This window comes from Halyomorpha halys, unplaced genomic scaffold, assembly GCF_000696795.3.
Source record: "Halyomorpha halys isolate HHAL.00 unplaced genomic scaffold, Hhal_1.1 Scaffold337.1, whole genome shotgun sequence".
Classification (NCBI taxonomy): domain Eukaryota; kingdom Metazoa; phylum Arthropoda; class Insecta; order Hemiptera; family Pentatomidae; genus Halyomorpha; species Halyomorpha halys.
This window is the reverse complement of record NW_027104734.1, coordinates 784,806-801,728: the sequence shown is the minus strand read 5'-3', so window position 1 is coordinate 801,728 and position 16,923 is coordinate 784,806. Positions and strand designations below refer to the sequence as shown.

General features: G+C 30.2%; 1 protein-coding gene across 1 annotated transcript in view; it reads right to left on the bottom strand.

Annotated features, from left to right (window-relative positions):
* Positions 1-12,396, bottom strand: part of Hph (HIF prolyl hydroxylase) — a 31,694-nt gene extending 19,298 nt beyond the window's left edge. Inside the window, exons 1-3 of the mRNA XM_014421736.3 lie at positions 11,461-12,396; positions 11,258-11,377; positions 2,955-3,094 (exon numbers count right to left, since the gene is read on the bottom strand). Of these exons, the coding sequence (XP_014277222.1) occupies positions 2,955-3,094; positions 11,258-11,377; positions 11,461-12,300 (1,100 nt within the window). The 5' untranslated portion in view covers positions 12,301-12,396. The remainder of the gene's footprint in view (positions 1-2,954; positions 3,095-11,257; positions 11,378-11,460) is intronic.
* Positions 12,397-16,923: the final 4,527 nt, after the last annotated feature.

Below are 16,923 nucleotides of genomic sequence, written 5' to 3'. Positions count from 1 at the left end.
TACTGTTTTTTTGATTTTTTTTTTTGGAAATTTTTTTAGTTTATTTTTGCACAAATTCAATTGTTTTATTAGAAAATAAAACCCCAATGTACAGCCCTTTTCGAGTTATTTCATTTTTTTTACACCCCTTTATTTAAACTAATTTTTATACATATATATAAAAATGGTGTCGCTATTCCATAGCAAAAATTTTTGGTTGTAAGCGAAAATAATTATTTAGTAAAAACATATAAAGGACGGCATTTTTTGTGTAAGTAACAATCAATAATAAAATAAAATAAAATATTTTTTCACTGAACACATTAGAATATGAATTTAAGATTTGTGGAGTAGTCGGAATACCTACAGTACAGGGAATAAAGAGAAATTTTTGAGCTATATTGAAATTAGAGAGTGGGAAAATAGTTCACTCCTATTTTTACCTTCCTGCTAATAATTGTATGTGAGGAAAAATTTACTGCCATTGAAAAGAAAATATCTTCAGCCAAAATTTTACAAAAATATGAAATCCATGTAGATATAGAATAAAACTGTGGGTAAGTTTAGGACCTTATTATATCATTTTATATTTTTTAAAAAAGTGGATTTAATGTGGTTCATAAGGTTTTTCCTTGGTCTATTTCATTGATATTTAATAATAAAAAAATTAATCTCACTTAAGTGCGAGTGGGTAGCTCATTGGTAAGGCAATGGACTACTAACTCCAAGGACCCAGATTCAAGTCCGGCAGTGGCAGATAACTATTATCTGTTACCTGTAGCCATTGAGTCAGCTCTATGGGTTCGGGAGCCCTCTGGGGTCTACCCAGCCTCATTAAGTGGGTAAAAATCTGACAGTCGAGCATGATTCTGACCAAATTACCTCCTAGGACAACGGTTGGTCCAGTAACAGTACTTCCTTACAAATTACTGCACCCATAACCCTCCATGGGTTGTAGCGGTACAGATTTAATTTAAAGGAAACAAACAGCCAAAATAAAGTTGTTTATGAAAATATGTTCTATAATGCCCGCTAGTACCACTGAAAATAGTCAGAAGATTGACACTAGATCACATTTGATTAACCGATGGAACCGAATCATGACTAAATATACTACGGAAATGGACCAAAAATCTGAAGCTGTTTTTAATTATCTTAGATTGTTTGAAGAGTTCAGCCAACTCTCAAAGTGCAGGATCCTGGAAAATCACCAGAAAGTATTAAATAAGGAACATTCCAGGAGTAGTATTAATCAAATTATTAGAAAAAATTGGGACCAAATAAAGAATAATACTAAATTAAAAAAAAAAAGAATTAATTAAGGAAAAACACAATTACTGCACGAATAAAATTAATTGTACTAGTTGCTTTAGATCTGATAATGAGTACTATAAGACAAACCAGGGGCCTGCCAATGAGATAAAACATGATAACTAACCTGAGTGGAATATATATGAACAATCTAACTACAAAATGTTTAGAAGAATTAAAATATAAACCAATATTGATAAAAAAATACATTGATTACTTGTAACTTATTATTAACAAAATAAAGAAGATAAAATAATAAAGAGTTCCAGTAAGGATGACAAATTAAACTTGAAAAAACACTAAACAACAATATTATATATTTTAACATGAAATTGATATTAAATAAAGATAATATGAAAATAGAAACAAAATGGTCTAAAAAACCAATAACCAGTAATAAATTTTTAAATTACCTATTCAATCATCCATATACACAAAATGTAAATACAGTAAAAAACATAATAAAATGGGCTCAACAAATAATGGAAGAAAAGTACATTAAAGAAACAAAAACATTAACATACCACATATTGAAAAAAAATGGATATCCAAAAACTCTAATCAACAAATTATGGTACAGTAATAATAATAAGGGAACAAATAATAAAGAGAAAAGATTAAAAAAAAAAAAAAAAGAAGAGGAGGATAATAACAACAAAAATAAAATTATAAAAATAACAAAAAAAAAAAAATAAAAATAATCAAACTACAATCATAGATTATTACAAAGATACAAAGAATGAAGGAATTAAAGAAATGAAATAGGGACAATAGGTTCATGTGTGATAAAGAACCTTTAATTTAGTTAATTTGGAAAAAATAGACAGTTTTAATTGTCAGCAATAATAAACAATGGATATATTAAAGAATTTTATAAATAACTAAAGGAGTATCGCGTCAGTATTTTACTTTAATTTTTATAATAAAGGTTTTTTTGCCTCAGTAATTGATTAATGATATCCTTAATCCTAGGATCATATAATACAGTAAAAAAACAAAAAAACAAGATGAGTAGTGGGGAAAAAAGAAGATTAAAGAGTGAAATGGGTGCCATTAAATCAAACTAATAAACTTTGGTAATTAATTCCAGTCAAATTTCATTCAAATAAATATATATTTTTATAAACAATTTACAATGCATGATTTATTATTTACTTATATGATTGTTTGAGAGGTTTATTTTATTATTAATATACACGATTTTGATCCATTTAGCTCTCAACCTTTATTCTTATAAAAACAAAAACATTTTTTATAGGTTGTCTCCTTGAGAATGGCCTGAGGGCCGAAACGTTGGAGAGTAATTTAAAAATAAAGGTTGAGAGTTAAATGGATCAAAATTGTGTATATTAATAAATGAATGATTTTGTTTTCTATGAAAATCTATCTTCTTAATTAATGATAAGTAAAGCTATGATAAAGTAAATAACAGTACAATTAATAACTACTGTATAAATTTTTTCTATCCTCATCAACTAAGTAAATAAAATAATTTTAAAGCATGGTGGTCCCCAAGTACAAAGACTATATCAGAGTATGTAATAAACTTTGCAGAGAATAAAGTTTATTTGAAACCGTTTCCTTCAGTTTTTTTTTTCTTCAAAGCCACTGTAATTGTAAATGATCATATAAATACACTCCTTTTCAATCTATTTACAAGGTACCTGGTTTTATAAGCAGGTTGCACTTCATGAGGATTCCTTCGATCAGACCAAAAAAACAACAATCGATCAAAAATAGGTTCAATATCAGCAACTTTATCTGTCCATCCTTCTGGAAATATTCTAAGTAATCCACCATTTTTCTAGAATAAAAAAACAATGTTGCTTTAATATTATATATTTAATAGTAGACTGTAATAATAATCTACAAGATGGTTCAGATAGTGGTCAAGAACACCAAAAAAAATTAAGGAAACTATTGATTGAATGCCAATGGATTGGCTCATTTTGCAGCCCTTCAAAGAACAAGATAAAAATAAACCTGAGAATACTGAAGAAATTACAAAGTAAAATGACAAAAGAAATAAAAAAATTGGTAAAATAATGATAGAATTAATAACTAGATATAATGATTCAAGATAAATAAAGATACAATGAAAAAGAAAATATTGTTGATATTTAAAGATAAAGAATGACATATGGCATAACAAGAGATATTAATCAACTAAAAAGACAGAAATATCAAATATAAATAAAAATAAAAAGACAGAAGTAAAAAGAATATTATAAATAATAAAGATAACATATTATTAGGAAGCAGTTGGTCCGGGCACTGATAAGAAAAATAACAATTAAAAAAAAAGTGTTAACTATTTACTAAGGGCTGAAGTTTCATCCCACAAAGTAGATCTTAATTATGGCTGGATGATTGGTGATCTTAATAGATTTAATCATTCTACTTAAATTTAATATGTCTTAATTTATTATCTAAATTTCATTTTGATCTATACTTTTTTATTCCAAATTTTAATTATAAATTTTTTGGAGTGCTATCAAATGGTAGTTTCTTCAAAAGTCAGCTATATTATCATACCATAGTTCAGATTTATTTGCATTTTTCAGTTCTGAACAACAGAACTTCAACAATTCATTTGACTAAATGAAAAACAGTTCTACAATAAAGAAATAAAAATTCTTTAAAATTTTAAATCAATTTCATCAATCTATTTATTTAAATGGAGGCAATGAATATAAATATCCAGCCCTTTAGGCAACCCTGATGACCTACAAGGAAATCATACAAAACGTTGTTTCTGAATAAATTACCACTACTTTACTTATTTCCCAACACAAAATATCCGTAAGTTCCTGTGACTCTTTGTCTCCAAAGCAAAGGCAGTCCTTGTTTTAAGTTGTTTCAGAGTAAGATGGGTAAACAATTTCTATTAGGAAGCTTTTGTTATATTTTTAATTGAATTCAATGTTAAGTTAATTGATATAAAATTTTTGATTTTTTATCTAATGAAGCTATTAAAAAGTTAAAAAAAACCTATTAGAAAAATAAAAGGTATTGAATTTAAAAAGTTTAAGGGGAAAAAAAAGTGGAAAAGAAAAATGAGTGAAAAGGAAATGTTCTTTATACTATAAACAGATATGAATACTATTGGTGCTTTCCCCAAAACCATCACATTCAATATGAGTGGACATTCCAAGTACTTACTATAGAAATAATTCAAAGAATTTCTTTCTTTAATAACTTCAACAGCTGTCAGGCTTTGCAAAGTGTGATATCCGTTATTAAAAAAGGAACGTACTAAAAGTATAGTGAAAGATGAAAATTCAAGTAAATTTTCATGTCATTTTATGTCATTTAATAAAATAAAAATTAACTAAAAAAAGGAAATTAGTGCACATTATATAAAAGATTTAGTAGATAAATTAAGGGCAATAATTTATGGCATTTATATGTGTGTATACATTTTTTTGTTGAACAGGACTCAAATTAAGTTGAATTTAACTTAGGTCACTTTCCAAGAAACAGGATCTGATATAAGTATGAGAACTACCAGAACCTAAACATGCTCTGATTATTCCCTTTAGCTTTTACCACATAAAGTTGTTCATCAACCATACTCTTTCTCTTCACTGTATTTTTTCCAAATTTATTCTTCAGTTTTCTCTCATTTATTTTAACTATGGTTAAATTTTATCTCTATTATTTTTATCTTTTATACTATATTATTACTATACAAGTAATAATACAATATATTATTACATACATATTATACATATTATATAATACAATAATATTACATCATTACTTTTATCATTAATCATATTATTTTTACTTGTCTTTTTATTTTCGTTTGTATCTACATCTCATATCATATGTCATTCTTTAAAACTTCTACAATATTTTCTTCTTCAGAACATTTGCTTCATTGCTTTTTTTATTACTTTTATCATTTATTTTGTTTTACTTTGTCCATACCTATTTCTGTTGTCACATCATATTCCATTCTTTATACAAAATTTCAATAATCAATGAATAATTTTTAATACTTTGTTGGGGTTTTTGACCACCACCCAGGCCATCTCCTTAATGATGCTTTAAAAGTTTACTTTACCACTCTATTCTGAAAAGTTACATAACATAGATTATGAAAATTTAAAAAAGTGACAATGAACTTAATTTTGCATTTTTTTTTTTTGAAATCCTGAAAGGGCTCAGTATCAACAGCTAATTAACCATATGCAGGCTTAGATGTTCTAGAGCCAAAGTAGCATATGTTTGTTCATATGACAGCTTCTCAGGAATATAATCCAGAATCATCTTACCAGTATGACAAGGATCATCTCAAAAGAGCAACCTCAGGAATATATACCTCACTGGATTTATTTCAGTATGTCCTTTCTTTACTGGAAACATTTCTAGAGAATACAATGTTATAATTTGACAAATTTCTTTTCCTATCTTTTCATTAATGTTTAGGAAGTCCAATACTATGATCTGCAGATAAGGAACAGTCTGCCAAAATCCTTGTTTGAATTAAGATTATTGTAGGAGATGATCACTGATCGTAAGTATGTGTACTGAAAAACTCATTTGAAAGAGAAATTAGTGGTATTTAATGTTGCCAACAAAATGCTCTGAGGAGATAGTCCCTCTACCTTATTTGTGTGCAGTGGTCTAATGACATGCACTCCGTTTAAGGAGATTTAACATCAAACTATAATACATTTAAGGAAAGTCCTTGGATTGGATTATACACAGTGCATAAAATAAGGAACACTTAAGTATTTATGATTAAAATATCTTGACATGGAATGTTTGTTCCATTATATGATCTGGAGCAATTACGTCGCTTCTAAAAAAAAACGTATTTACACAGCAGTACAGCAGGAAATATAAGTACTGGTATAAAATAATGGACAAGAGCGACAAAACAGTGTCTAAAAAAAGCCAATATAGGCTCAGACTAATATCTAGTAACATTAAAAATAGAAAGATAATCTAATGCAAGCAAGTAGAACCCAGAGTTAACATGCTAATAGAATTAACATGAATAAGATGAATGATCCAAAACTAAAAAGGAACTGGATAAACAATATCTAAAAGATGAGATAGCTATATCTCCAGAAATATATAAAAGTGAATGGAAACAATATAAAACAATAGTCCTGAAAGTTACCCAAAAGTTATTTAAGTAGAGCAGAACCAGTGCCTCAATCAGTGATTTGATGGTGCCTCATAACAGAATGATTCTATTCAACTTAAAAAAATATGCATTTAATAAACTACATCATCATTATAACCCATTTACATTCACTGCTTAAGCATTTCGAGGATATTGGTAAATCATTGGATGATAAAAAGTAACAACATACCAATTTAAACTGAATGTACTGGCGAGCTGAGGTAACTGCATCCCAAAATTGCAATAGGTGACTTTCAGCCCTCATTTATAGGATAGTAATTTAAATTACACTTATCCATTCCCCTCTCCTCATAGTTTAGAAGATATGATGCATATTACATAATGATAAAAGAATAAGAGATTTTGTAATTACATTGATTCTTCCACGATTTTTTTTTCCTGTCCATCCAATCAAAATCTTCAAATTTTAATCAACATTGTGTAATATCCATTGCACAGAAGTAAATTTATTAGCCAGTTTGAGGTAGTCCTGTTTTCCCCATACTTAAGCTTGAGCTTAGTTTAATTGCTTCTAGAGTAAATGCGCAAGATGGATATTTTATCTTGAATGATTTTATTGTTTCATTTATATAAGTTGTATGAATGTATTAATATGACATTATTCATAATAGTCAAATACATTTTTTTTAAATATATAATAGTAGAAATGACAAGAATATAGATATGAAACCAAAATTACAACCTCCATTAGGGAAGCCAATCCTGGATGGATTATAATCCACTCACTAATGCTATGGAGAACCTAAGATATATAAAATTTGTTTTTTCAGAGATGAAATTTTGGACAGGCAATGAGGTAGAGAAGGCACATTGAAAGGAAGAAATAGAGAGGTGTATCAACCACTTAATCCATTTTGAATCATGAAAACTTCCTTTATCATTTTGGTGATATATTGATGTTAGCTAGAAATTATTTATATCTGAAGCCTTGATGATTTTGATTATGAATTGAAAAATTATTTATTTTTGTAACAAATATTTTTTATCTTATCCAGTCTTCACTTTTTAGAAAGTGTTTCTATAAGGCATTTCACGGATTGAATATAGTTAGTTAGCTTTATTTTCATAAGGTTTTTTAGAAATGAGTTGTGGTTTTATGGTAAATACTGTAATATGGTACTTTAAGAGAGAGTAATATTGAATGGAGATTCTGCAAATTTTATGAGGAAAATTTTAGTTTAAAAGTCAAAGGTACAGAAAATCTTCAGTTGATGGCAACTATTTGTGAATTTTAGTTAAAAACAAAAACTGGTGAATTTGTGAAAACTGGACAACAGTTTTTATTCAAGAAGATTGAATAGAACAACCACTAAATAACCTTCAGCATGAAGTGTGGTCTATATTTCATATCTCGTGTACCTTGTAATGCTGTTCTGGCTCTAGCGACAATGACAACATCATATGCTAGATGCTGAGACAGCCAATTGTAAATGGTTCCTCCTGGATTAGTTCTAATTGAACAAATAGCTACTTTTGGTGCACTATTAGCCAGACGATCACCCTCTCTCAAGCCATTCTCCACAGAAAGTTCCTGGGACAGCAAATTTCCAAGCTTAACTAGGCAGGTAGTGTTAATTTTTATCAGCCTGGCTAATTTTTTTGATATGCTTACCTTTACAGAAGCTTTCTAAAGTCCCATTCTGTCCACACAGTCATATGCTTACTTGAAGACCACAAATACCAGATGCATATCTACGTTATACTCATATAACTGTTCTATTCCTTGCCTCAGGAAGAATATTTCATCAACTCTTGATCTACCGAGCCAGAACCCTCATTGATATTCTCCTATAATATTTTAAGTGAAATTGGACACTTTTTTTATGTGACAGCACTACCAGTACTTTAAAGGTTGTGCTTAGTAGAAAAATTCCTATATAAAAATCACATACCATCTTGTCTCTTTTCTTGTGTATAGGGCATATTGTTGCTCTTTTCCAATCTTCAGGTATTTTTTTTTCTGTCCATATCTCCCAAATTAAATCGTAAATTTCTTCCTACAAATCACTGCCACCATATTTCATCAACTCTAGGGTGATCTCATCAAGATCTGGCAACTTCTGGTTCTTCATTAATCGATGTCAATTATGTCTTCCTTCTTAGGAGCTTCTACTTCTTCTGCACCATCCTGTGCCTTCCACAGGAGTTCATTCAGATTAATGGTCTCTACATATATTTTTTCAGTGGCATATTTGTGTTTAGTAATTCCTTAAAATACTGGCTCCACCTTTCGAGAATGGACATATTTTACCCAATAAGCTCACCTTCTTTCCCTTTACTTAATCTAATTTTGGTTTGGAATCCTTTTTTTATTTCTTTTATATTCTTGTAAAATTTTCTTGATTCTTTTTTCTCTTCTAAAAAAGTCTTTCTGGTTTTTGGGCTTCTCTCCTCATTGCCATGATTTCCCGTATATTTCTCTGGTCTTTCTTTTAAGCATGTTTAAGTTCACCTTATTTCTTTCTTGCAGAGCTCTCCTACACTCTTCATCAAACCTTTTATTTCTGGGAGCTGGTTCCTTCTTCCCCAGTACCGCTCTTGCACTTTTTATCACTACATTTTTCAATTTTTTTCCATCTATCATTTATGGTTGTGTTATGTACAATACCATTTTCTCTGTCGTTCCCTCATTTTGTTTTTGAATTTTTTGCCACTTCCATCTCTAGAAACTTTCCTGAGTTGTAGGCATGTACTCTATCCTCTGTAATGCACCTTCTTATGCTAGTCTCTCGATACTATATGATCTTGCCACTATTCAACTAAAGCAGTGATATATATGTAGTAAATAAAATAATAAGAACAATTAATTTAAAATAACTAAAATTTTGATGATAATTACAATGATTGATAATGATAAATACAGGAAATGACTTGAAAAAAGGAACACAAATGATATAGAAATATACATGATGAACTTAAGAATGGAAACTATAGATCATAAACAATTCGTGATTAGAATTATTCTATTTAATTTATAACAGGCAATCTAATTTTTGAACACTGTTGTATAAAATAATTTAATTTTGAAACACTTTAGCCATAGAAATCCAGTATTGTTATGATATTTATTTCTGAACAGACTTAAATAAATTATGATACAATAGAAATGAGTATAAGACATACTGGCTTACATCAACAATAAACAAGTTATATATACAGATACACACATATATATTTGTACACGTAACTTACAGGTTGGAGTTAGTTATAAACAAATTAAAATACTTAAGAGATCAGTGACTCAATTGAAATAATGTTCACAACAAAAATTAGAATCGATAAAAATATTCTATAGAGATGTTATACACTAACTCAAAGAAGGTTCATTGAAAATAATTTTTTAATAGCTAAAAAAGAAAATCATAAATTATTTCTAAGATGCTGCTTAAAAATAAAGCTCACAAAATATAATCTCTAAAATGCCTTGTGAAAACCATTTGAAAATGTTGAAGATAGAACAAAATAATAAATAAAGGTAAATAATATACATGAACATCAAATTCATAAAACCTATGAATATCTTCAATAATTTCAGGTTAATATAACTATATTTTCCCAATAAGATAACTTTTCATAATTCAAAATGAACAAAGTGGTTAATACACTTCTAGTAGCTGAACAATCTAGCATCAACTAGGCGAAAAGGCCATATAACTTCATTTTGTATTTTTGTTCTGGTTTTTTCCATTACTATGTTTCTAAAATTTTAAAAATACTCTTGTATTAAAAAGTTTAATTTTGGGTCATAAGTAATATTGTTAAATGTACATATTCACAACATATGTGCTTACGACATAAATTAAAGGAGGATCTAGTTACTAATCAATATTTTTTTTTCACTATTATTTACTTTATTTCTTGCCACCCGGACTATCTTCCTACAATAAATAAAGAAGACAAAAAATAGAATAAAAACACTCAAGAAAAATCACAACCACACACATTTATTCTGGAGGTACTAAAACTATGGTTGAATATGGGAGATAAACCAGGAGACCCCTTTTTAACATAACAATATTATTTAATTATAAGAACTCTTAATTGAATATAATAGAATAACATATTTATTTCAAACTCTGTTCAAGCATTTATTAGTTTAAGAAAAAATCTGAGTGATATTAAAAACACTAATAAGCCTTAAAAGTAAGTCTATGGTAATTTTTGGTACACTTAGTATTAAATGAGGACCTAATAAATTAAATGGCTCAGTTGGTTTAAAAATGAGGACCTATTTTGAGTAATTAACTTATTCACTAAGCTAATGCCACAGATAAACTTTTATACCCTAATTACTTAAGTATCAAATGTAGTGGAAAAACAAAGATTATAATGCGTTGCCTTTCACTAACATCTTTATTCATAACTATTTTATTATAATACACTCTTAAGTACTGTAATAAAATTGTGCATATGATAGTTCACCATGGAATTTAATCAAAATGATGATTGGGACATAATCCAATGTAAATAAGAGAAACACAGTATTTGCTAATATTCTTATCCTTATAACCCCACCAACATCTTGCCACAAGAAGATAAACACGACAAAGTAGATTTATAATATTCTCATTAACTAAGGAGAGCCCTACATTTTGATTGATACAACCGAAATTCAAAAATTCTAAATGTTACAAAAAATACTTCAACATAACTATATGTAGGTTTCTCATCTATTTGTATGCATAAACATAACATTTTTTATATTCAAAACTAAACTTTCAAAATTATAAAAATAAACTTTATACAATGATTTGATCAGAGTATTAATTACAACACCTTTAATGACCAATACGCATAAAAACTCACCCTAACATCCCAATCCTGATTTAAATAGTAAATTGCAGTTATGCATCGACCATCTTTATTGGGATTATCAACATGAGTAACATAATGTGATCCATGACCAGGATAGCATGCAACCATGGCCTAGAAATAAAGAAATTAACTGTTTCTAAACTTATTAATTTGAGGTATGAGAATATGTGTATATATCTTCATTAATTATTAACCTTAGTCCTTCCGTTAATTTTATAATTTCCCATTTTACCATTATTTTTCATTGTGTTGGCAGTTAATATCACAGCATCAACTCTTCTAATTAAACAATCAATATTCCTACAATAAGATTCTTTACCATCAATCCATGTTATTTGGTCACTTCGAATAGTTTTAAGGTCTGCTTTTAATTTATTAGTAACAAGCTGACCATCTTTAAACACGCCTGTTTTATGCATCTCTATAACTTCCTTCAGTACAGCAAGACCTTTTTCCTTACCTAGGAAATCATCAACAACACAAACACCAAACATATTCATGTCTTTAATTACATTACGAGAGATTTCTTCTAAGATATCTTGTTCATAAACAGAATTTTTATTCATTGTAGAAGCAAGAACACTTTCACTTTGTAAGCAAATATCTGAGAATCTTTTGAGGTTTAAACCTTCATTTTGACAATCAGCTTTGGCAGAACCAGTGTTTATTGGAGAAATAGTGTCTCCTTTGTCATAGTAATAGAAATTGGGTTTCAGTTCCTCAGCTGATGTTCCTATAATCTCTTCTTCAGAACTTCCTGCTGAAGTAAAGGGTCTATTAGCCTGCGACGTATCTGCAGCAGACTTATAATTCAAAAGACTAGAATGCATGGAAACTGGATTCAATAACCCTTTATCAAACATTTCTTTAACAGCATGAGTAGTATTCCGAGAAACACTAATACAATTAGGTTTATGACTTTTCCAATCACTAGTTTGATGTTCCTTACAACAGTAGTAAACGCTCTTACAGCGCGAACAAATCAACAAATTGTTAGCCGTTCCACATTTTGCACATCTTGAAGCTGATTTCATTTTTTAAACTTTGATATTTTTGCTATTAACCATATTTACTTCATGATAAAATACATGACCACAGAACATCGCCTGCACAAACAGGACCACAGAAGTCAAACCTAGATAATTCCAAAGAGAATCGAGTTAATAATTAAGTCTTGTTAACATTTTCATTAAAGTTGAGGAGATATAAGAACAAGATAGGTGATAAGTGAAACTGATTCCCACAAAGAAGGGATTTGCATTTTTTTGTGCGTTGTTGGTATGATTTTGACATACAAAAGGTATATCAAAATCTAAGTGTGTTAAATAGCGTTTTTTTGCCACAATCTTGATTTTTTCTTCCTACAATCATAAATGTCTTTTGTGGTTTCTTTTTACAGAAAATTTCCTACCAAAAAAATTATGATAATTGTTTTTAAAAAAATAAATAAATAACAAAATGGTGGCTTACTTTAGAGCTACTACCCAACGGTAAAAAATAATAAAACCTTTTTTAAATAGTATATATTTGATAAAAGTTTAGCTCAGATAGATTACTTTATGTTCAAAAGTTCCCGAGGTAAAGTTGTTCAAAAACCAATAATTGATCATCAAACAGTTAATTCCCAGAATAATTAACTGCCCAAATTGTATAGTAAAGGTAATTTAATTTTACCTTATTGCCTTTCATATTTTATTTTAAACCTTCCATTTTCTTGATATCTCAATTCTCTACTTTTCTTTTATATACAATTTTCTTTTCATACTCTATGATATATAAACATTAACCAGGACAAGCCACATGTCACATTTACTCCACGACAAATAACCTGCCCTCCTGTTTACATAGACAACCACCCTATACCATAAACGAATACGGTATCTTAATTGGGACTTATTTATGACAAAAGGTTGACATGGTTTGGCCCCATGTTAAGACAAATGTAAAACGCTGAATTTCCGACTGAGGCTACTATGTTCCATACTATACAGACGTTCTAAATTAACCCTCAGACAGAAACTTAACCTATACAATTATTTACTAAAACCCATAGGGACTTACACTTGCCAAATTTATGAACCTGTTAAAAAAGACAGATTTAAAGAATACAAAGCTTGTACCAAACCACATTCATATAACTTACGAACGGCAAATTACATGGTATGTCAAAAAGTTTGTTAGAGATATGGCGACAAATGACATCGCTGACGTAATTCGGCGTAGGCTGAAGAGGAGTTAAATGAGGGATCTCCTAGTTTGATCAAACAGTTTACTAGAACGTTAGGAGGATGCACTACTGGGTGTCGTCTCTCTCATGCCAATCCATGCAATATCTATATATTGTAGCTCGTCTGCTGATTGTGATTATTTTACAGGTGTAAATAAAATTGTAAAGATAACTTTTTTTTAAAAGTGCAGTATTACGGAAACTTTTGAATTAATATAAATACGGTTGAGCTCGAATTATGGCAAATTTAGTCTTGTAATAAAATGTAAACGTAATTTTACGCTACAACACTTTCTAGAATTAAATTATAAGCGCATAAAGAGAAAAGGTGCGAAAGTTTTTTTTTTGTCAAATACCTCAAAACGCATCGGAAAATTTTGAGTGATTTTTCCAGATTCAGATTCAGCGACTCAAACATATAAGGTACAATAATAAAACTTACTACTATTTTTTTTTTTCAATGATCGGCAATTTTTCAAAACTATCAATTGGAGTACCTCCATATAGTGAAGGAGTCCGATATATCAAAGCCAGTCCATTAAACATACATCTACTAACATTTTTTAAAATTAGTTTCTTCCACACTTAATTCAGAAACGTATTGTTTACGGTCCGAATTAGTTTTAATGAAGTAACAAAATAAATCATTTTTTTCACTTATAACTCCTAAACAGTACTTACTTACGATAAAGTTATGGTATAACAAATCCAAGAATTCTAAAGTCTGTATTGAATATGTACCATAACTTCATAATTATATCAAGTACTATGTCGTGACCGTAAACCGTCTTAAAAAAGAAATATATACATATTGTAAAATTTTGCCAAAAACTAAGATATAATACTACGAAGGTTGTCTGAAATGTTTTCTACCCAACAAAACAAGACATTTTTTCTGAATTTTTTTTTTATTTTTCAACATAGTCTCCTTGTAACTCTTCACACTTCTCCGCGCGATGCTCCCATCTTTGTAACCCGTCCAAAAACTACTTGGCGTTTTTATTTGCAAAGTAATTGTTCACGAAAGTGATTGCCTCTTCATTTGACGAAAATTTCTGTCCCCCGAGCTCAATTTTTAGATGAGGGAACAAAAAGAAGTCGCTTGAGGTTAGATCTGCTGAGTGAGGCGGATGGTCAAGCAGTATAAACCGTAATTCGTGGATTTTCGCCATGGCAACCGCTGAGGTGAGAGACGATGCGTTGTCTTGGTGAAACAGGGTTTCCTTTTCCAGCAAATGTGGTCGTTTTTCCGCAAATACTGCCTTCAGCTTGTCAAGTAATGATGCGGAGTATGCTCCTGTAATGGTTTATCCTTTTTGAAGAAAGTCGATTAAAATAACTCCATGATTATCACAAAAAACAGTTACCATCACCTATCACTTTCAACAGTTTTTGCTTTTTATGTAGCCAGTCCCCTCTTTGTAGTCCACTGTTTGGACTGTATTTTTGTTTCGGGCGTATAATGGTGTATCCAAGTTTTATCTATATTAATTTATCGGCGCCGAAATTCGGATTTATCGCCCCTAAACTGCGCCGATAGAGCGTTGGAAATGTTCATTCCAACACATTTTTGGTCTAACGTGAGCAAACGCGACACCCAACGTGCGGGCAGCTTTCTCATATCTAAATGCTGATATAACATGTAACAAACACGTTCTTTTGACATGTTCATAACCTCTGCTATCTCTTGATACTCGATTCTCGATTTTGTCCATTTTCACCTAAACACTCACATAAACTCACTCAAACAACTGTTACATAAACACTGCGGGTCCAAAATGGCTGAAACGTTGGTAGGTAACTGTCAACAGATGAACAACGTAATTCACTTGCTTTTATTTACGAGTGCTGCCATCTTCACGTTGCAGTCGGAAACTTTTCAGACTACCCTCGTATATATGATCCGGCACTTAACATGGAAATGCATTTCTGGTGGCCCTAAAAGGCTCAGTGAGTAGTATCATGTAAAAGGATCAGTAGCTAATTGGATTGATAAAGTAACGAATCACGAAATTTTAGGGTTTTATTCACCTATAAATCCTGAACAGTACATTCTAGCGAAAAATATTATAACCTGACTAATTCTGTGATGAATTAACTCTATCACTTAATAATTAGGTTATGTAATACTGTAAACCACATGCTCTGATTGCATATGGATATCAGAACACCTAATAGAGTCCAAGGAACAACAAAATCAGATGGTTTACGACCTCGCTATTTAATATAATTATTAAGTAATGTTACTCTTCGACTTAGAATATATAATGTTTTTTAATTTGTTTGTTATAAAGTCTATCCGTCGTTTAGTATTTATAAGTGAAAAACCAAAAACCTAAAATTTCATGATTCGTTTCTTAATCTAACTAAGTAGCATTTAGTAAGCGTTCTAGGACAACCAGATATTCGTTTCGGTGATTAATATGAAGTAATATACAGTACTGTCTGGGACATTCTACAACTATAGTGCTATTTCAGTAACAGAACTTTTTATAATGATCAATCATCTGAATGTGAATGATTTTATTTTTTCCGTTGCCATCCTTCATGAGGCCTACCCTTTCTTCTCACTTTGAGGTGATAATCATTAACAATTATTTATTTTCAAAATATATAATGCTTGTTTTGTCACTCCCTAGCCCTGTCAAAGATAACACTTTTTACTTCTATCACTCAGTTGTCAGTCACTCACTATCCCGTTTACTAAATGTCCACCAATATACCATCACAACTGAAAATTTCATGCTGAAAGGAATTACTTCCAAGTGCACCACAATGTCAATACAGGTAAACTAAAATTTGTAAATTACACAGTTTCATACCTCATGACGTATACGTTTTGTGCTTTGTGAAGCTTTTATAGAGCGCATTGATAAAAAATGTTTGAGTTATCACTCCCAAGCCTAAATGAAAATTCTTAGGGAGCTAGGGAGTGAACAGGATGGCAAACTAGAGGCAAATATTTAATTTTCTTTCGGAATTCTCTATTAGGACCCCTTAGTATTAACAAGTGGGATGCTAAATTGGTAGTTTAGGACACTTATGGTTGCAAAATTATTAAACCAGGCATTACTAAACTTTTTTTTATGGCCTGATTTTATCATAAATAAGAGAAGAATGGTATGGTAATTCCACCAAAAATGAAATGAGGGCGGTTAGTGTAAAGAATTCCTACTTGCCAAATTAAAAAAAAAAAATGTAAAAATCCACCTCACCATGCTGGCGTCGCTACCACGTTCTCACATCGGATATTAACCTGCGAGTCCACCTTCCGGAATCTGCAGCCTCCCAACGTTACTGTCACTGGTCGATGGTTATTTTTCGCTCTTCCTCTCTGGAAACGTGAAAGCGTCGTCCATAGTGCCTGCTTCTTTCTTCAACAAGGAGTTCCACAGGCGGCATTCGGGCTATCGCGCACACCGCTTCGTGG